The sequence below is a fragment of the Macaca nemestrina genome, chromosome 17 (genome assembly GCF_043159975.1).
Source record: "Macaca nemestrina isolate mMacNem1 chromosome 17, mMacNem.hap1, whole genome shotgun sequence".
NCBI lineage: Eukaryota > Metazoa > Chordata > Mammalia > Primates > Cercopithecidae > Macaca > Macaca nemestrina.
The window spans coordinates 37,436,497-37,457,635 of record NC_092141.1 but is presented as its reverse complement, the minus strand read 5'-3'; the positions used below and the strand labels follow the sequence as shown (position 1 = coordinate 37,457,635).

At 53.4% G+C, this 21,139-nt stretch overlaps 1 protein-coding gene across 1 annotated transcript; it reads right to left on the bottom strand.

Moving 5' to 3' along the window:
* Positions 1-9,167: 9,167 nt before the first annotated feature.
* On the bottom strand, positions 9,168-20,265 carry LOC139359517 (TBC1 domain family member 3B-like). Its single transcript, XM_071082636.1, has 16 exons — positions 20,176-20,265; positions 18,996-19,149; positions 18,647-18,719; positions 18,402-18,484; positions 17,076-17,115; positions 16,508-16,588; positions 15,948-16,055; positions 15,509-15,618; positions 14,216-14,264; positions 13,571-13,691; positions 12,799-12,893; positions 12,337-12,402; positions 11,767-11,866; positions 11,256-11,408; positions 9,916-10,278; positions 9,168-9,729 (listed from the first exon to the last, which is right to left on the bottom strand). The coding sequence occupies exons 2-16, from the start codon at positions 19,043-19,045 to the stop codon at positions 9,482-9,484; spliced, it is 1,740 nt and encodes a 579-aa protein (XP_070938737.1). The 5' UTR covers positions 19,046-19,149; positions 20,176-20,265; the 3' UTR covers positions 9,168-9,481.
* Between the last annotated feature and the right edge of the window lie 874 nt (positions 20,266-21,139).

Below are 21,139 nucleotides of genomic sequence, written 5' to 3'. Positions count from 1 at the left end.
GAGGAACAGCATGTGGCCCTTACTTCTGGCTGTTTCCTAAAGCCATTTCGAGCTTGTGAAAAGAAGCCTGATCCAAGTATAGCACAGTGGCTGAGAGTGAGGACCCCGGAGTGTGACAGGTCTGGTTTGCATCTGGCTCCACTACTTGCTAGCTGTGTGACCTTGGGAAACTTAACTTCCATTTCTGAGCCTCACTTCTCTTTTCTGTAAAGTGGGGATTATAACTCCTACTTCAATGTTGGGCAGACCAAATTACAATCTATGTACACATACACACCCCTGGCACAGAGCCCTCAACACTGGCAGCTACTATTCTTGTGGATTTCTGTGAAAGGGGATGCGTGTCTTTCTATTCCCTAGAGCGGGGCACCTACAGACAGCTCATGCAAAGCGTATCATTTCATTAAGGAAATATTTCAAGATAAAGAAAACTCAAAATCTGTCCCTATTTTATTCAGCTGGATATTGTAAACTCAACCATGAAGAGACTCCAAGGCCGAAGCTAGTATTACTGTCACTTCCATAGCTCTGTGTGGGCTCATGATTTCCGTATGGAGATCAGGAAGCTTCGTATGTGACCAATTCTGTCTAAAGAGTGATTAGCCAGGGGAGGGACAATAAAATCAGTCTTACATAATTTCCTCACAAGGTGACAAAGAGCATAGCAATTATCTACAGGGGACAGTCACCACCCAAAGGGCTCCTGCTCCCAGTGAGAGCCTTTGCAACATGAGAGGGTCATTATCAGCAATGGCTTGTGAGTACTCAGCTCTTCCAAATATCAGCTCCACTGCTTCTTATGCTCTGAAACTAGAGCATGAGACCAAGGCCTGGGTTGCTGGGAGGGGCCTGCAGGAGACAGCTGGACCCCACAATAAGCATGCGTCCTTCCACCTACACCTCTTCAGCTTGTACCAGACCTAGAGAGTGTAGCGAGTCAGCCTAAGAATCTGAGCTCAGGACCAGATCACCTGGACTCAATCCTGACTCCAACTTAGTAGCTGCGTGACCGAGGACAAGTTATTTAACCCCAGCATCATGTTGCTGGGGGAAGTTTCCTCTGATGACAACACAGATGGGCAGAGATGGGCTGAGATTTACGTCTTCCCTCCCAGCATGTGCGTCCTGGCTCATGACACAGGTATTTGGAAGCTTAAGTCCCAACAGGAAGCTGACTTTTCTGGATTCTATAGACCTGTGTTTAGCATTAAGTATTTTCAAACAAGCTTTCTAAGCCAAGGGAAACAGCTTCTTCCACCTAATAATAAAGACAACTAAAGAATGGTGGCCATATTGAATGACAGAGAAATGGGACGGGGAGAAAGGATCTGGCATATAGTGGACACATCTCTGTGCCAGGTTTATCCCCCTCCCCGACATCTCCTATCTCCACCCCCTTTAAAGATCAAAAACATTATCAGAGGTTGTCTTTATTTCACACATGAAGAGACAGTAGTTTGCCCAGTTTTACACAATTTAGTTCCCCAACTCTTTCTGATTTCAAATCCCAACGTCTCTCCTTCACGTGACACTGTTTATTACTTTTCCTTACACACTGCCGTTTACCTGATTTTAGATGCAAATATTAACATTACAGGGCTCGGCTGGGCACGGTGGCTCACGCCTGTAATTCTAGCACTTTGGGAAGCCGAGGCGGGTGAATCACAAGGTCAGGAGATCGAGACCATCGTGGCTAACACAGTGAAACCCCGTCTCTACTAAAAAATACAACAAATTAACCGGGCGTGGTAGTGGGTGCCTGTAGTCTTAGCTACTCGGGAGGCTGAGGCAGGAGAATGGCGTGAACCTGGGAGGCGGCGCTTTCAGCGAGCCTAGATCCTGCCATTGCACTCCAGCCTGGGCGACAGAGCAAGACTCCATATCAAAAAAAAAATAAATAAAATAAAAATAAAAATAAAATTTTACAGGGTCACGTCTTGGTCTAGGAACAAGGACTGGCATCCTGTTTTCTTCTTCTCCCAATCTTCACAGAACTATCTAGAATTCCTCATTCAATCACACTATCTGAAGTGTTAACAAGTAGAGACTGCCTAGGGTAAAAAGCCTCCTGGCTGTTCAGATGTAGGAGAATCCCATATTTGATTATAATCACATTTTACCTCCTCTTTCCAACTTGAAAAATACTTGTCTTCTTGTATTATAGGTTCTCAGAAATGTGGATCCATCTTTTGTATCTAAGTTTTTATTTCTCCTTTTGCAAAAGCTGCTCCAAATACCAGCTGGGCTGCTCCGCAGCCTCTGAATGTTCAGAAGAACATTCTCGTTACGAGGATGACTCCATGGAATGCTTGACCACTAAGTTTGGTAAACAGCTGCTCAGTCTTTTTCACTTTAGCCGCAGCTGGGGAGGCAAGCCTCCATATGAGTGGCAGAGGCTGGCTGGTTCTTTAGCAGACTCATTTCTTCTTTCTGAGGACACAGTAGCTTACATTTCCTAGCTTTCTTTGCCATTGGTTTGCTACAGCCATGCAATTGAGTTCTAGCTAATGGAATATAAGCAGAAGTGACGCACCCCACTTCCAGGGTAAGCCCCCAAACTCCCCTGCTCCCCATGCACAGCCTTCCACTCTCTCCTTCCTATTGCTGGCATGAAGCACATAAGCAAGCTGTCTTGGAAGCCACGCACTGAAGCTAGTGAAGACTATGAGATGGAAGGAGCCTGGTCCCGGAATCACCACTTGGAGAAAAGCTGCTTGCTGTTCACATACACCGGTTTTGGATTTCACACAGGGAGGGATAACCAGTAAAGAATAACCAGTTAAACCAGTAAGACTTGGATTTCTGACCCCCTAGCTGACCGACAAATCAGCTGTCCCCCTTCTGATCCCTTAGCTGACTGACAGATTCATGAGAATGATTGTTATTTCAAGTCACTGAGCTTTGGGACAATTGACTTTTGTTGCAGTAGCTGATTAAGACATTGTAAATTCTCATTAGTTGCATCACTTTGACAAGTCAGTCTAACCTCTTTCTTCTACCAGCACCACCACGACCATCACTGCTGCTGCCCTCCACTGTACTCCTAAAGAGAGTGGCTACTTTTGGGGATTCTTAATTTCCTGAAGTCGCTATGTGGAGGCCAAAGCAACTCCATGTTGAATGCTAATCTGCCATGTTGACTTCAGATTAACCTCTGCTCTGGGAAGGCCATTAAGATTTCCAGTTTGTATTCTGTGTTCCGTGTGTAAGATCACATACTTACTGTAAATCCTGCCCTTAGGTCAAAACAGCTTTGCTGTTGTCATACTTTAATTGTCCTACACATCACTTCTGAATCATACATACCCTTTCCCTGTGGTATATCAGCCCTGGGTCTGCGGGGTAATGGTGCGGGGATCCACGATCTCATCTCTCCACCACCAGACACTGACATGGCTTCTGTTTGTAAGTTCCTATTAAATATTACTTTATGTTTTTGTTGTTTGTTTGTTTTGTTTTGTTTTGTTTTGCTTTGTTTTGTTTTTTTCAGAAAGAGTTTTTCCTCTTGTTGCCCAAGCTGGAGTGCAATGGTGCGATCTCGGCTCGCTGCAACCTCCGCTTCCCGGGTTCAAGCGATTCTCGTGCCTTAGCCTCCCGAGTAGCTGGGACCACAGACATATGCTACTTTTTTGTATTTTTAGTAGAGACGGGATTTCTCCATGTTGGTCAGGCTGGTCTCGAACTCCCAAACTCAGGTGATCTGCCCACCTCAGCCTCCCAAAGTGCTGGGATTACAGGCATGACTCACCGCGCCCAGCCACTTTCTAAGAGATAGGATTTGTCAGCCGCTTTCTTCCGCCGCTCAGATTCATTGTACTTTGGGGGTAGGCTTGCATAGATTTGCCCGCCATGGAACAACTATGAATTTTTTCTGAAAGAATGGCGGTGTTATAGTTGTGGAATACTACAGTCATATTACATTCGGGGAGTGGCAGCTCATGCTGTATTTCAGACATAATTTCATTCCTTCCTATAGGCTGGTGAGGCCGGAAGACTTTGGGGTTACATCATGGTGTATTTTGTAGAAAGGTAATATTTGTGATTTTTGGGGTTTCAGCATGAAACTGAGAAAGGGAAGCTCAGTGAAGAGGAGAACAGTGGTAGAGCAGACACATTAGTTTTTGAAGTTGGACCAGCCTGAAATAAGTACGGATTTCTGGGCCACCAGTGAGTGTCCATGGCACAGATCCAAGCTTACCAGTCAGAAAGCAGTCACTTCCCAGGGAGCATCATGTAGCTTTTAGACTCCAGGGACACCACAAGTCGCTGTCAGGTGAGAGGTGCAATTCACACAACCCAGCACAGAGGCCCCCTCTTTATTTCTCAAAGTTCTGGGAGAACCCAAGACCCATAGCCTTTATTTTAGGGACTGTTTAACGGGCTTGGCAGAGAAAGAGACTATGTAATTGACCCAGGTCTTTGAGCTCTTAACATCAGCCAAGATCCTGTAACATAGGCAGATTTAGCCCTTTTGTTCCTATTTCTATATTTAATATAAATTTATATTAAATTTTTGCAAAAATTTAACTTTTGGCTAAAGTCAGCTTTCGGCCACATCTGTTGATCAGCAGGGAAACAGAAGGAGAAAAGGGATTTTCACACTTAGCAAGCAATTCATGTGTGCCAGTTGCACAGAAGCAAGATTATAGTGAGATATCCAATTCCCATTAGAGAAACAAGGGAGCTGGAACTCGGAGAACAAAGTGATTTGCTGACAGTCAAGGCTGGTGAGTGGCGGTGCTGGGATTGGAGCCAGGCTCACTTGGCCCTGAGGTCCGTGTTGAACAGAAACCTTCTCTATGATTCCCCAGCAGACACACATAGCCATGCCGTTTCAGGTCCACCCTCAGGTTGCTTTTGCTGGGGCCTTATGTGCCTGAGCGCAGAAACTCATAAACAGTTGAGAACCCACGTGGTGTTGTAGTCCAGCGTGAACATTTCAAACTCTAACCACTCCTGCATCTGCAAAATCGCATTTTCCCTGCTGGATGTCTAGGGTAGAGTAGCATCCTACCCTGTATGGTTCCTAGCTGGGGCCCCCGTCACCAGGGAAATGGTGCTGGTTCTCACCCAGAAGTAGATAAAGAGGAAGTGTCTCTAGTGAATAAGAACGGATATGCAGCCTATCCCGACTCGCTGCTCCCTGAATGAAGCAGGGCCTCCTGGCATCGCTTGATGTTTGTGACACTATCCCAGGTTGCACTGGCAGCAGCCAACACCAGGGTTTTCCAGAGGCTGAAGTTCAACACAGGGTTAATGTCATTGCCTTTTCTTCCCTTCCTCGGGATCAGAGGAATAAACATCTCTTACTTAGAACTGTTCTATGCAGACTTAGAGTGGCAGAGGACTAACTTAACCTGTCAAAGGCTATTTTGAGCAAAAGCCACCTTGTGTCACTGAAGCTGTAGAACTGAGCCACAGGAGGAAACTGTTAAAGTCGCAGGGTCGAGGACTAGGTACCTATGTTATCCTGACAGCACAGAAGCACAGCCTGAGTCTCTTCTTTGGCTGAGCCAAGGGTGTGCTGGAGAGGCCTGAGGGAAACAGGAGTGGCCCTTGTGACCAGTGCCCTTTCGGTTCAGAAGGAACGTCTCCTCTTGTTGAAGTGACTTGGCTGAGCTTGCTACTTCTGCTTTGAGAGTCAAATATCAGGATCAAGACTTTAATTATCCCCAATTTACAGATGATGAAACCATATTGGGCAGGAAATTAAGTCACCCCTGGAGAGCAAGTAGGGTCTGGGCACCGGCTGAGGACATGGGGGAATAACAATTTGGAATGCAGCTTGTTAAAGGGCTTCCCAAGAGTTCTTGTGATCCAGGTGTTGAGAGGATAGAGCAGAAAGGTTGCCAGGGAGATGAGGGTAGGGTGCACTGGGAGACTGGGAGAAATTAAAGAGAACTCGCAACAAAGCCTTGGGACACCGGGAGGGGGTGCACCACTCTGTTTTGTGCTGCGGGAGAAGAGAGCAAGAAAAGGAATCTGTGTTCAATCCCGACAGCCTGCAGGAGAAGCAAATGCCCTTCATTTTGTTCATCCGCAGTGAGACTGGCATCCCTGTAGCTTTGGGAAACCAGGCTAGTGTGGATGCCAGCTCACTCCAGTGGCCTGATGACTGGGAGACCATGGGCTGGGGCTCTGGTCTGGGCTCCTAGGCCTGATGGGAGGAGAGTTCAGCCCCAGGTTTCCTGTACTTCAGCTCATATCTAGACAATGGGAATTGTTGGAATGAGAGACTCAAAGGAAGCTAGAACCTGAACTTTGTTGTTGTTCCACGTGGACTCCTGTGTTCACTTTCTAGTTCTACCTCTTGCTGTCTGTGTGTTCTTAGGTAACTCACTTAAACCTTTCTGAGGCCGGGCGCAGTGGCTCAAGCCTGTAATCCCAGCACTTTGGGAGGCCGAGACGGGCGGATCACGAGGTCAGGAGATCGAGACCATCCTGGCTAATATGGTGAAACCCCGTCTCTACTAAAAATACAAAAAACTAGCCGGGCGAGGTGGCGGGCGCCTGTAGTCCCAGCTACTCAGGAGGCTGAGGCAGGGGAATGGCATAAACCCGGGAGGCGGAGCTTGCAGTGAGCTGAGATCTGGCCACTGCACTCCAGCCTGGGCGACAAAGCGAGACTCCGTCTCAAAAAAACAAAAACAAAAACAAACAAACAAACAAAAAAAAAAAACCTTTCTGAGACTCATTTTGTTCATTTATAAAATAAAAGACACAACATTTATGTCAGATATTGTCCTGAGGATTAAATGGGAGAAGGAGGAGCCCCTTCTGCATTCCCCTGGCTTCCAGTGGGTGGAGGCCAGAGAAGCTGCTAAACATCCTGCCAGGTGCAGGACAGCCCCCGTCACAAAGAACTGTCTGGCCCCTGATGTCAGTAATTCAGTACTCAGGAGCCCTGGTGTGGGGGAAAGAGAAGAAACTCAGAAGCTTGGCACATCTCAATTCAAACCCTGGTTGTACCACCTCCAGCAGGCCTTGGTCAGGGAATAGTATCTAGCTAAAATTCATTGACTTCATTTTGTTTTCACTGAATTTATATTTTGCTGGCTTTCCACTTGTGAGAGTGATAGAAGTTTCCTTTAAACATGAATTTGTAAATACGAACAAGTAGGCCATTCACAGAAACACATAAAATATGTCATAGGAAAGGTGGCACTCTCATATGGCAATAATTATGAAAGAGGCCGGCAAAAGACCTGAGTGACCTGGAGTGACCTGAGCACTGAGTTTCAAACGCCCCCCATAGGACGTCCTGCATCTCCCAGACCCTTTCCTGGGTCTTCCTGGGCCCTAAAACCCTCTAGACCATCCAGACCTCAGGCCACCCATCTCTCCATTGCCAGAGCAGTCTCCATTCCGGAGCTTGCTGGTACCACCAACAGCAGCTGCTCCTCCTCCAGGCAGCTCAGGTTATACATGTCCATACAGAGAACCTGGATGGCGCTGAGGTGGACACAAGCTCTCAGCTCCCAGTAGACACTCTGGGCTTCCTCCCACAGCTCCCCCCGGCCGGGGCTGCTGTGCTCATCTGTCTCTCCCAGTGCCCAGCACAGGCGTGGCACAGAGGAAGTGAATGGACCGATTTGAACACATCATCCTCGATTCTCCTTCCCCACTCAAGCCCTGCAGCTAACCCATCCGCGAGTCCTGGAGGCTCTGCCTCCAGAATACTGCCTATTCCATGTCCAAACGCCTCTCACCACGTCCACTGCTACGTGCAATTCTGTGTGTGTGGAAATATTTCCACAAAATTGGAATGAGCAGGTCACAGCCGCGCCTGGAGGCAATGGCCGGGGAAATGTGCCCTCGCCTTGTTATTCTATCCGGGCCCACCCAGCTGAGGATGGGGGACCTGCAACCACTCTCCTGGCAGTTCCGGACTCCTGGGAGCCAGCAGGTGAGGACCCAAGAGTGTTTTCAGCGACTCCCCTCAGTCACTCCCACCTTGGCCTAGGCCTCTACATGGCACAGATCACAGCTCATTCTGATCTGGCATTACACTGGCCTGTGCCGTGTCCTCAGGGTCACATCCGTCTCCCAGAAGCCGTGCGACCCTGGAAAACCCATGAACCTGTCTAACAGTCAGGTTCCTCCTCTGTGCATTAACAGTGACATTGACGCCTGCTTTGCAGGGCGCTGGGAGGGTAGAGGGAGGTGTACGCTGGAGAGCTCCCCGAGGGCAAGGTCTGGCTCTGCATCACTCTCTATCACATCCTCAGAGCCTGGAGCTGGCCCAGCATGTGGCCACCATTCCCTAAGAGTTGGATTTGCTTCATCAGTGCTGAAGGCAGGGGATAGAGCTTCGACAGACCCCGTGTCCTGTCTTCTTTATCTGCAGCTTACTCATCCTCTCCCCTTTCACATGCACCCTGCAGAGCAGGTGTTCACTGAGCTTCCACAAAATTCACTAGAGCAGCTGATGGATACTGGGGCCTGGATTCACTGTCAAAGTGTTTCTTAAAGGCTGCTCTCCAGAACACCATGGAAAACTCATTTGCTGTGTAAGTTTGAAAACCCCTGCCCACAGGTCTCCCCTTGTGTACGAGCAATCAGCTCTACCATTCAGCCCATGTGTGTGTTTGCTGGACCATCTGGAGGAAGCTGAGGAGACATGAGCTGAAGGCAGAGGGTGAGTCCGAAGTGGGATCTTGGGACAGGTATGAGAAATTAGGCAAAAATGGATAATTCTAGGCTTAATAACCTTAGATAATAGTTCACATTATTATTTAGTTAATAGGATTGTACCCACCTTAAATTGCTAATTTTTTTTAAGAGGGGAAGTCTGACTCGGTCACCCAGGCTGGAGTGCAGTGGTGCAGTCATGGCTCACTGCTTTCTGGAACTCATGGGCTCCAGCAATCCTGCCTCAGCCTCCTAAGTGGGACCATAGGCACACGCCACCATGCCTGGCTAATTTCTTTGACTTTTCTCTAGAGACAGGGTCCACCTATTTCCCAGGCTGGTCCCAGACTTCTAGACTAAAGTGAACCTGAACGTCCTGGCTCCACCTCTCAAATTGCTGGGATTACAGGTGTGAGCCACCACACCCAGTCTAAATTTGTTATGTGCCATGGAACTGCAAAACGTCATTAGAGGGGCAGCTGGATGGAAGGTGTAGGAGGCCACTGTAGTGCCTTTTCAATCTTTTATATCTAAAATAATTTCAACAGAAAACATTTATTTTAAAACATGAAGGGGTTAACCGTCTATGAGTTGAAAATACAAAGGCAGGCACACGGTGTTGTGGGAATTCAGAAAGCTGGTCACACGGCTGGGGGTGCTGGGAGGGGCTGGACATGGTTGGCTTTGTGATCTGGGGGCTGGTGTGTTCCATCTGTGAAGGTCTTTCGAGCTGCACACTTTCTTAATCAATTTTCATAAGTTTAACAAAAAATAAAACGAGGACGTGAAGTTTGCTTGGGTTGTTAAGCCTCAGGAAGTTATCCAGCCATGAGCCCTGCCCCAGATGCTTCTAGAAGCCTGGAGGGAAATAAGAATTTTCCAAGTAGAGGTGGCAGAGGCAAGGCTCTGAGGTGGGAGCGCACTGCTGCTCGTCCCTAGCTGTTAAGGAGCCGTCCTGGTTGGAATCAGTGCTGGGTGCAGGGCAGGGCTGGAAGTCCATGTCCACATTGTGGCTCAGTGCAGTGAAAGCCAATGTCACCCCCTCCGCAGGGTGTTCCGCCTGCCAGCAGGTGGCCAGGTGGTCTTCCTGGGATACGGTGCCATTGTAGAAATTGGGTGCAAGTCTCTTGTCTGTAGACGGGGTGCCCTGTTGTAGTGGGATATCTCCTGGCCTCCCTCAGTCCTGATGGGCCTGGGCAGGGCCTGGTGTCAGGGTCCCCGCGGGCTTCTCGAGCTGGCCCTGTCCCGCAGTCCCGGGGCTGTCCAGGACACATTCAGAAGGGACACGGACCCAGCAGCTCTGTTCGAAATCATAATGGGGGAACCAAGGGCCCCCTACATCCAGGTCCGTCGGGAGCCGGGGCATCGAGTTCCACTCCAGGAATCTCCAGGAACCCTGAGGTCTTCCCTGAGCCGGGGCCGGGCTGGGCACATCCTGAGTGCCCACAGGGTAGTTATCTTCCCGGACAGCCACACCAGGACAAGATGTGGAAGAATGAGGTGCCCATGGTGGGGAAACTAACCAAATGGGCCGCTGGAACCGGGCTGGTGGGCCTGGAGGTGTCTGCCTGTCCCCCTTGCAGAGGGTCGTTCTGCCACTTGAAGCCGGCACAGGCCTGGGTGTTGAGGACCCTTGCTCCGGTTTGGCTAAAAGGAAAACAGACGTGGTCAGCGTCTCCACTGAGCCCATGTAGGCCTTTCCCGGCCAGGCCCCACCTGCCTGGGTCTCTGGAGTCCTCAGGATCTCTGTGTGGCCCCGTGGTCTGACACTGAGGACACGCCTGTAGTGTGTTGATCCCAGAGGGAGGGGTGTGTGCTGCCTGGCATTGGGAAGCTATCAGGGCATGACAGGAAGCTCCTAGGACTGCCCCCAGGGTTCGGACTGGCTGGGGGATTCCTATGACACACCCTCGTCCCAGGGCTGTTAAGCCAGGGGTACAGCCTCCAGTGAGAACTCAGGTGGGAGGGGACTTGGATGTCACCCAGACCCTTGTCACCTCACATGGGGACCCATCTCCACAGTGGGTGATTGGACCTGGACGTGGGTCACCCTCTGCCTTCCTGGGATGCCCAGTCCATGCCAGGACTGACCGTTCCCACATCTGTCTGAATTCTTGGCTCTGGCTTTCGCCTGGGGTGCTGCCTGTGCCCTCTCCCTGAATGCTCTGGGGTCAGGGACACCCGATTCCCTTGTCTCCCTGGCTCAAGGCTTGTGGTGCTGCCAACCCTGGAGGAGCGTGCAGCAGTGAGGGGCCTCTGCTGCTCTCTGAGGCTGTGGGTGCTTGCAGGGAGGGGTGGGGTTTCCCACAAATGGGTCTGGCTCCTTTAGTGCCCTTGACAGCCTTGTGATGGGGAGACAGAGACACTGCGGAATGTGGGAGGGGGCTTGTTGGAGGGTCATTCCCACATCGCCCTCCTGCGTGCACATCACATCCAGTACACACGCACTGAGCGCCTGCCGTGAGGACCGGTGGGCCTCCTGTACTTTCTTAGAGTCCAGGAGGAAGAGGAGGAAGAAAAGGTGAAGCGGAAGGCCCAGTAGTAGGGTTGCGGGTCTCGGGCATTCCCATACTATTGACTGCCCCAGAGGGTGACATGGGCGGGGACATGGCACTGGAGCCCACCTGGGGGTGGCAGGTCCCCTTGCTTCCTTGTTAGTTTCTTTGTAGAGGCTCTAAGATGCTTGAGCACAGAGTCATCATCCAATTCCCAGGAGTGAAAGAACTGGTTCCGAAACCGTGCCCACAGGCCAGACCTGGATGTCTTCATGAGGCGCTCTAGGGACAGGGTGGACATCAGGTCAGGAGAGTTCCCTGGGAGGGGGCACAGCTGATACCCACTAGCCACTTCAGGCTCCCACTAGGCGATGCGGGAATCTTTTGTGGCCACCCCAGGGGTTTGGATGTGCACAGGAGACTGTGGCCGGGGGAAGTGGGTAGGGAAGTGCTCACAACATTTATCTGGGTCATGTGGGGGATCGGCTCAGTGTCACTGTGCCCTGCCCAGCCCACCTGGCCAGACCTCCCTCTGGGCCAGAACAGAGGATCATGAGGACAGTGTGAGGAAGCTGCCCTCGGGTAAGTCAGCGTCTGACCCCAGGGCTCCCCAGGCCCCACTGGGCACATGTAGACTTACTCCTCTGAACTTTAAAGGCAATGCTTGTCATCGGCATCAACACCTGTTCTCCTTCCAGCAAATACACGTCCCACAGGCGCAGGATGAGCCCAAGAGAGATCTGTGGGGATAGCAGGTGTGGGAGACTGTAGCCTTTCCAGGCTGGGGCTGGTGGCTTGAACTGAGCCCACTGGGGCTTCAGTCCCCAGAGTCAGTGACCTTCCCCATGAGGGTTTCCTGAGCCCTCCAGGACGCTGGGTCAGACAAGGTCTTGCAGCTCCTCATGGGGGGCACTCATTGGACTGGGAGTGTGGCTCCTGGAGAGAGGGGCTTGCCCAGGGCTTGAGGCTTCCCTGATCCCTCCCAAGTCAGGTCTTGGCCCAGTCTGCCTGTAAGGCTGGTCCTGTGCCCCAATCATTGCCCTGGGGTGACCCCTCTTGGGCAGAGGGTTTGGTTTGGGTGTCCTGTGAGGGCCCCCCTGTGGGCGGAGCCTCCTGTGGGCTGTGGGTGAGCCAGACCCCCGGGCTAGGGAAGCAGGGCACTGCAGGGCAAGGAGGGTCCCTGAGCCAGGGTCTCCCTGTGCCTTCTTACCCCGTCATTCCACATCTGGAGAAGCCAGCCTAAGGAGGAATCCTGCGTGCAAAGACCTTCCTTGTCCTGATGGGAGGAACAGAGGTGCTCAGGGCCCCCTGGGCTGCCCTAAAAACCTCCCTCTTCCAGGGCCTCTGAAGACCCTTCCCCTAGTGCAGAACACTGGGCGGTGTCCAGGGCTCCCCACAACACCGGCCCCTTCCCACACTCCCGGTGGACACACTGCCCTTTGCCCTGCTCTGCGGGAGCTGGGCCCCCATCCCTGTGCCTCTGTCTCCTCCAGGGCAGGAAAGGAATCCAACTCCCAGCCCATGGAGAACCCGACGTTCCAGGTCAGGCCCTGGCTGGACTCATCCAGTCACCAGCCCCACCAGGGGCTCCAGTCCCCGTTCCTCCAGCGCCACGGGAGGCAGAGTCTCTGGGGAAGAGCCCAAGCTTGCTCACCAGACGCCATAAACTCACCAGATGCCACCTGGTCTTGTGTTGTGACGTGGGTACCACATGCTCCTGATGGTCTTGGAGCCCCTGGACTGTCCCGCCATTTGGGCTGTGGAATCCTGAGAAGCCCCCAGCCCATCAAGAAATCAGAGCCTTCCCCCAAGATATGGAGCCATCAGCAGGAAGAGCTGGGCAGCTGGAGAGGACCCGAAACCTGAAAGCCTTTCACCCTCCCATCTGGTGACCCACCATGCAGCCTTTGCCCTGGGGAGGTGGGGCAGGAACATCCCCTGGAGCCTGGCTGGAGGTTCCCCTGGACGCCTCCTGGACCAGGGTGCAAAAAGGGCAAGCATGACTTGAGGCCACCACATGGCTGCCAGAGCAGGGTGGGTGCTGGGCTCTTGGTCGTCTCCTGGAAGTGAGGTCGGGCCAGGGGACACGGGTTGGGGAGATGCTGCCACCTGGGCTTGGTCGGCCCATTCATGGGCACCAAGGGCAGCAGGACTCTCAGGGATTAGAGAGTCAGCTACACAATCAGATCCAGAGGGCGTGGCAGCAGGACACAGAGGGTGGCCACGGGGAGGATGAGGTGCCCTCCGCTGATGGGGATGAAAGGCGTCTGACTTGGGCTTTGGGGTCAGCCGCGGACCCCTGTGGGACCCTCAGCAGAGACATCCTAAAGACTCCCAAGGAGCTGGCCAAGGAAGGTGCCTTGGCTGAAAGCTGAGATCATCTGGCCAGGGTGGTCGTCCCTGGGTCTGACTGCATGAGGTCCCTTGGGCACCTGTTCACCTACCCTGCAGGGAGTGCCTCTCCCTGGCCAGCAGCTGCACCAGTGCCCAGAATGCATCCTCCTCAGGCAGATAAAGGAGGAACAAGGCCGCGATGTGGCTCAGGTCCCTGCAGTAGCCCACCTCCTGCAAGAGCCAGAGTCACCGTGAAAGGACATCACCTGGGAGGACTAAGGTCACCTGGGAGGACTCATGTCATTAAAGAGGGCAGAGGTGACTGGAGAGGCTTCCTCTGAAGAAGAGGCTTCCTCAGGATGCAAATTTATTTCATGACAAGAGCCAAGTCCATCAGGCACTTCAGCACCTTGTCCAAACTGTCTCCTGATGGCACCATCTCGCATACGACCCTGCCAAGCTCCTGGGATTTGGGGCAGCCCCAGGAGGAGGGCATCATTTCTGGTTCTGAGAAGTCGTGGTCAGACCCAGGTGACACCAGGAGTCCAGGCCTGACTCCTTTGTGTCTCAGCTTGACCCCTTGAGACCACTCCCTTGCTCGGAGGTTTATGCCAGCAGTGAGCTGGAGTCCTACCTCCTATATCCTGGTGGCTCACAAATACTAACTTTAAAAGAAGCAGCGACATCCCCACCAGACACCCACTCCTGTGAACAGGGAAATACTGCCCGGGAACGTCACTGCGGGGAATACTCACCGGGTTATACTCCGAATATGCCAAGAGGATGTAGAATAGTTCCCGCTGCCTAGGAAACAGAGAAATGAGGCTTTTGTTTGTTTTGTGCAGATGCCGTTAGTTTCACTTTGTTTACAAAGCCTAACAACAAAGCCCATTTCAGGTTCAGATGATTCACCAGATAAGCAGTGAGCTCTTCAGGGCCTTTGACTTTGAGGAAATGTTTCAGTAAAATCCACATCTGTGACATGCAGATAGCCCAGTTGTACACTGACTTGCCTGATCCTTTTCACTCTGAATGATTTTTTTTATTTTCAGTTTGCACACACGCCAGTTCAGCCTTTGGGTGTACAGTTCCTCCACGGTTGTAAACCAATGGGCAGAGTCTCCTGGCGACCGCTCCAGCCCCTCCTGAAGCGACTCCTTCACCTTCCAAGTCTCCAGGGTGGCCCCTATGCACCCGGCCTGTCCCTGATCCGTCAGCCCCTGACCACCCAGACTGCTTCTCAATCCCTATGGTTTGGCCTTTTCCAGAATGGCCCAGGAATGGGAATCCTACGTGGTAGCTTATTGGGTCTGGCTTCTTTCCCTCAGCAAAATGCATCTAGGATCCACCCACGTTCATGCGGGCAACACTGGCTCATTCCCTTTTCTCACTGTGTCTTCCGTTTGAAGGGAGGACCATCCTTGCTCTCCCCATTCCCATGTTGAAGACTGTCCCTGAAGGCTCCTTGTGTGAGTGACGATGAATCAAGCAGTGGACGTGGCATGCAGGTTTCATGTGGACATCAGTTTTCAAATCAGTGGGTTCAATATTTGTGATACATTGGGGATACGTGGTTCAAGTCCATTGAGCTTTGTGAGTCACTGCCCAACTGGCTGCTAAAGTGGCTGTGCCATGTCATGTTCCCAGCAGACCAGGATGACAGTTTCCGGGACCCCCAATTACCCCAGCATTTGTTGCTCTCAGTGTTGCCTGGAGAGGCTCATGGGCCCTCCATCTTGCCACCCTCCTGTGAGTCCTACCATGGGTCCCCGTGGGTCAGGGAGAGCACCTTTCACCATTGTGCATGATTTTGTTTGCTGCCTTCTGTCTCCTCAGGATCCTCCTGGGTTCTGGCCCCACATGTTCCAGTCTGGCCCAGGGCTTGGAACCAGGTGCTCAGTTCATGGTGCCGGCTGCTCCCTGGGTCAGGGGAGGTCTTGGCAGCTCTGTCATCCCTCCTAGGTGACCCTGGCCTCTTCTCCGGGGAAGCCCCCATCCCCTTCGTTCACTCCATCTCTGATGAGACCCTGTGGCTCCCATAGGCTTACTTGGTTCCGTATCGATCCCTGAAGAAGATGTGAGTCCTTAATGTCCTGCTCATGTCCACATCGATCTGGTGGATGTGTTCAGATGACCTCTTGCCCTTCTCCTTCATGACCTGTAGGGCAGGGCCAAGAGGAGGAAGCAGCCTCAGAACAGATGGAAGACTCCCGGCCCCAAATGGCAGTCAGCCCACAGTCAGCACTCCGGGAAGGAAGGAAAGCAGGAAGGTTTCCTTCTGCACAAAGCTGCTTTTTGGCTTGTTACTGAAGCCGGGGAGGGTCACCAGAGCCGAGTTTGTCTGTGGCGACTATGTCACCGTCCGTGCCCAGGATGTGCATCTGACCATCCCACCCACCCCCCAGCCTGGGCTTGATGCTCCCTCCAGCTGGAGACCTGGGCTCCTGACACGGCCTGTCCTGTTTGTCGTGCTCTGGCTGAGCGTACCTTGTATGTTCTGGGGTTTTTCGACTTGACTTCCTGTATGTTCAGCAGAACTGACCACACTTGGCCCCGGATGTTCATGGGAATGCCCTTATATACTCGATCTATCAGCTGTGGGCAGAAAACAATCTGGTGTCACAGGCCACGGGGCAACCCCAGTGATGACCAGAGCTCAAGGATTCTGGAAATGGTTGGTTTGGGCCCCATGATTCCTCGTTAGAGGTGACATTAAGCTGGGACACAGTCTCCCTTCCCAGGATTGAAAGAGTGGATGGACACTCAGAGTCAGGACTCTGATCTGAACCTTTTCCTTCCTTCGGGTCACCAGGGCATCCCTAGCCTTGAGCTCCAGGTGGTCCCAGCCCTAGATTCAGATTCCCTCCCAGCAAGGTGACCCTTGCACAAATAGGCAGGCAAACCACCGACCAGGCCTGCAGTCCTCTCGGTGAGGACAGTGTGCCACCCGCCCTCTGAGAGGCTGACGGTGCCAGGTCACAGCCAAGGGTGCCTGTCCCCTGTCTCTGCAGAGAGTGGTTCCCGGGGCCTCTCCCTCCACACATTACCTTTTTACTGTTCTTGTATGTCTCCCATTGTCCCAGCATTTCCATCCACTTGCTCTTTCGTGTTATCTCCCGCCGCATTTGCTGTCAAATGAGGAATGTTGGAGTTAGGGGAGCTGCCAGGCTTCCCAGAGCCGCCCGTGGATGCTGGATCTTGGGCTCTGGAGCCCAGGTGGACCCAGCTGGAGGGAGCCAAGGAAGGGCAGACCCTAAGGGTTGAGAACCTTTGAGCAAATGATCACCAGTGGGCTGGCTTTGGGACCCTGGGAGGTGCCATCCTCAGGCCACAGACACACCAGTCTTAGGTCAGGTCCCAGCCTCTAGGTGGGGTCCTGACACAGGCGGGCAGCCACCCCCAAGCCACAAATGTGGTCCTCACTTTGGAATCTTATCAAGCTGCCAAACTTACAGCAACCTGGGGTCAGGTCCAGCAGGGAGTGCTGCCCCTCCCAGGGACATCGTGTTGCCCTTACCCACCACCGCCCAGGCCAGCTGCCTCCTCTGCCTCACTGACCACCCGCCCAGTCCCCACATCCCTGGTTCAGCCCCTCCCCATGCATCAGGCTCTTACCTTCGCCTCCCGAGCAGTGGCAGGAGGCAGCTCTGTCTCACTGTAAGACAACCCAGGCAGAACTGAGGACCTGCACAGGGCCTGGAGCTCCCCGAGACTGGGAACCAACCCCCAGAAAGGACAGGCTCTGTCCCTATCTAGCTCAGGGCTCAGTCCAGGAGAAGACACAGGGAAGGGAGGACAAGGGCCTTCCTGTGGGGCTGACTCCCAGTAGGGGCAAGACCTGGGAGAAGAAGGAGTGTGGGGCCAGCCTGGGTGGGGTTACTGGGGCCCCTGGTGTGGGGGGTGGTCAGGCTGCACAATAAGGCTGCCCGTCCTGGACTGGAGGTGGTGCTTTCTGCTGGATCTGAGGAAGGTCAGCCCTGAGACTAGATGGGGGCCGCCAAGGGTGGGTGACCGGGCCCTCACAGGAGTCCCTCAGGGAGTGACCACATCACCCCACTACGGTCTAGGGAGCCTGCCCTGAGACCTGCCCAGTGCACCCTGGGACCACAAGGGTCCCATCCCACTTGACAGCCCCAAGACCCTTGCAGGGTCTGACCTCCCAGTGTCCACCTGCCTCTCCCTGCATGTGAACCACACACCCTGCGTTTCAGAAGTGGCACAACTCATAAGCTCACTCCCACTCTACTTCCCCTGGATCCTGTCTCTCCATCCTACGATCCCTGACAGATGGGCTCCTGGCTGGGCTCCTTTTACCTGGCCCCAGATCCCTTACCAGCACCAGATCCAGGGTCTTTAGCCACAAGCCCTGCTGCCTCCCTGGCCTCACCATGAGATGCCCAGAATGGGCACTGCCCATCTTCTCCCCCATTCCCTAGGGCCACTGCCCCCACTGTCCTCATGCCTTTCCCCCTTCCCCATGGGGACGATGAGGGCTGTAGCTCTAGGGAAATTGGGGGAGGACAGGGGCAGGTGGGCCCTCAGAGACCTGCTGGACAACAGCCCCAAGGTTCGGCCAGGCGTCCCCTCACCCTGTGGCCACAACACTTGGATCTCACTGGGTTGTCTCCAGGTAGACATGGCCAGACACTCAGGCTGCCCCCTCCTCTTGTGCTAACTTGTGGACAGAACTGCTGAGAGTCCAGGGGCCTGACCTAGCCCAGTCTCCATTCCCACCTGCTCCCTAGATGGGCCCCGCACCTCTGGCCTAACAGCAACCTCGGGCTGGACCTGCAGGGGAGCCAGGGAGGAATTCTGACCCTGGAAAGGAGGTTGACGCGACCTGGCAGGACATGTCCTACCTCAGAAACGCCTTCCTAAAAGCAGACCCGTCCCTGAGCTGAGACAGGTGCTTTAGGGGTGAGGGGAGCACAGAGGACTCACTGCAGAATTCCAAAGTGATCAATGTTGTTGTAGATTTCAACAGGCTCAGGCCCCATGTCCTCTGGCAGCCCAGCTCGGTGTCCCTGTAACCCAGAGGAAGCCTTGGTGAGGGGTCCAAGGTAAAGGGTGTAAGGGCCTGGGGGTAGTGGCCACCCGTCCCCACCCTGTGCTCCTAGTGAGCCCAGGACCCTTTGACCAGGGTGCACTGGAACAGGCCTCCCTCCAAGAAGCAGACCGACCTGTACCTTCTCATAGTTCATAATGATGTCCTCTCGCTCCTGTGCCCACAAACTGTCCACGTCCTCTACCATGTCCATCCTTGAGACAAAATTGTCTAAAGGTTACATTGTACCCGAGAGCTTCAGAGAAAACCTGAATTGCTCCCGCCGGGCTCCCAGATGCTGGCTAGTTGTATAACCTTCATTCCACCACCGCCCCCAGGTAAAAAGGGGCCAGACCCCATGGACCACACCTCCATGGGTCTCTGGAGTCTGAAGGTCCAAGCAGGGGATGGCATCTTCCCAAGGACTCGAGAAGAGTGGGACCTGGACAGAGAATCCCGTTGTCCCCAAAAGCCATGAAATGCTCACACACCTGCCCTGGCAGGTTGAATGGTGTCCACCTGCCAAGGGTAAAGGGCCCATCGTGGGCTATTCCAGGGATGTGGATGTGAACTGGGATCAGGCACCAGAGGTCTCTGTACGATCGGCCTCCTGGGATGCTCAGGACCACAGAGATGCCCAGTTTCCTGCGGAGAACAAGATCTCTCCTGACTGCTCCGTTCTACCCCGCTCATCACTTGGGCTACCGTGGCCCTTCAGTCTAACCAGTGAGGCTGCTTTAGGAATAATGCCGTCTGAGCAGGAGTGTGTTTGGTTTTGGGGATGAAAATGATCTACTGTCTCTAAAGCAGCCTCTGTGCTCGTGGAAATCACGGCTCTCGGGGAGGGACTGTGGACTCCACCATTCTGACCTGTCCCTACAGGAGGGGGCTTCATTTTCCTGGGCCACTGAGGAAGAACAGTGGGTCCTTGGTCCTGGAGAACATCTAGATGGACTGTCCCTCCTGGGAACACTCGGGGCCAAAGGCGAGCGAGGCCTCGAGAGGACCAGACAGAACAAGAAATACTCGGGGACAATCCCCAGAGCCCGGACCCCTTTGAACAGAAGGGAAGATAGTCTCCCTCCAGCCAGCCCTCCAGGGCCCCTTCATTTTCCACAACTGCCCAAGGGCAGAAGTCTCCCCATGCCACTCCCAGACAAGGGACCGTGTGGGTCCAGTGGGTCCCACAGCGAACATCAGGACCCAGCTTAGGCCCCAGATGTGTTCAGAGGACCCTCCCCTCCTTCCCACCCACAGTGGATCCATCCCAGCGTCTCTGCCAGGACCACGCTCTGCCCCATCGGGATCGGAAACCTGGGCAGATTTGGGATCTAGGGCAGGGAGGTCACAGGGTTCAGGCCTGAATTCCAGCACAGCGCACGGCAGGGCTGAGAGCAAAACCCAGCGTCCTGTCTAAATTCCCAAGCCGGTTACCGCCTCTCTGACCCCAGACGTCTCCCCTGTCGAATGGGTACACTAGAGAATAGCACCGACTCCATAAAACCCCCATGAGGACAAAAGAGAAAATCGTCTACACGGGCAGTGTAGAACGGGCTCCCAGTGAGTGCTTAGGAATGACCCTCCTCGGTAGCTGCCCAGAGGCCAACACCACCCACAGCATAGCCACTGTCCCCAAGTCAGCCTGGAGGGAAGAGAGCAGGTCACACTCACCTGATTCTGATGAATCAGCTGGCCTGCGTTATGCCTCTCAGGTAGAAAACCTCTGAGTCCACAAAACTGTTCCCAGATACCACTGTGCGTGTGTAGGTGATACCACTGTGCGTGGGTAACTGCCGTAGAACACAGAGGCAGGCGGGAGAGCGGATTGGTGCTAAGCACCAGTGACATTCTGAGGTCATGGCACGCATCACAGTGGGGCCTTGCCCGGGTCAGCAGGGCCCAGAGTCAGGGTCCTCCGCTGCCTGAGGCGGCCACATGCCTGCCTGCAATGTGTTTGCACACGTGTCTGCACACATGTATATGGGTAAATAGGTCTGTGCACCCATGTGTTGCTTCTCTGGCCAGGCCTGGCTTCCCTACTCATGTGTGCACCCACTTCCTCACCACTGTCACCCCCGAGGCCCAGGACCAACATCACACCGCCGCGACCTCAGCTGTCCCTGCCCAGGGTGGTCTGGGATACACATAGGGGTGGAGGAAAGTGACTGCTGCTGTTGAATCTCAGAACACAAATGCTAATACTATTACCTAATGGTCTTTTTTAGTGTCTCTAATGGTATCTCTTTTTTCATTTCTGATATTTTAACTGGGTATTTCTCTCCCTGACCCTTGGATATTTTAGCTAGAGGATCCTGTGGGGAAAGTGCTGGGCACACAGTAGGGGCTCATTCTTTCAGACATGTTATCTAAAACCACCCAGGGCCTAGGGGATATCAAATTCCAGGCTCCAGAAAGAGCTTGGGATAAAATGAACCTTCAAGAGGTGGGCTTTGACCTGGGCTGAGTCTGCCTGTGCCATCTAAACAGAGTCTCAAGTCCTGAGACAGGGCGTCCAGATGCCCCAATGCAGGGCCCCCATGATTGACACCTGCTCCCCTGTACTCATTAGCAGCCTCACCCACCCTGCTCTCAAAGCACACTTGGCCCTCGTATCCGGGAGCTCTGCATCTGTGGA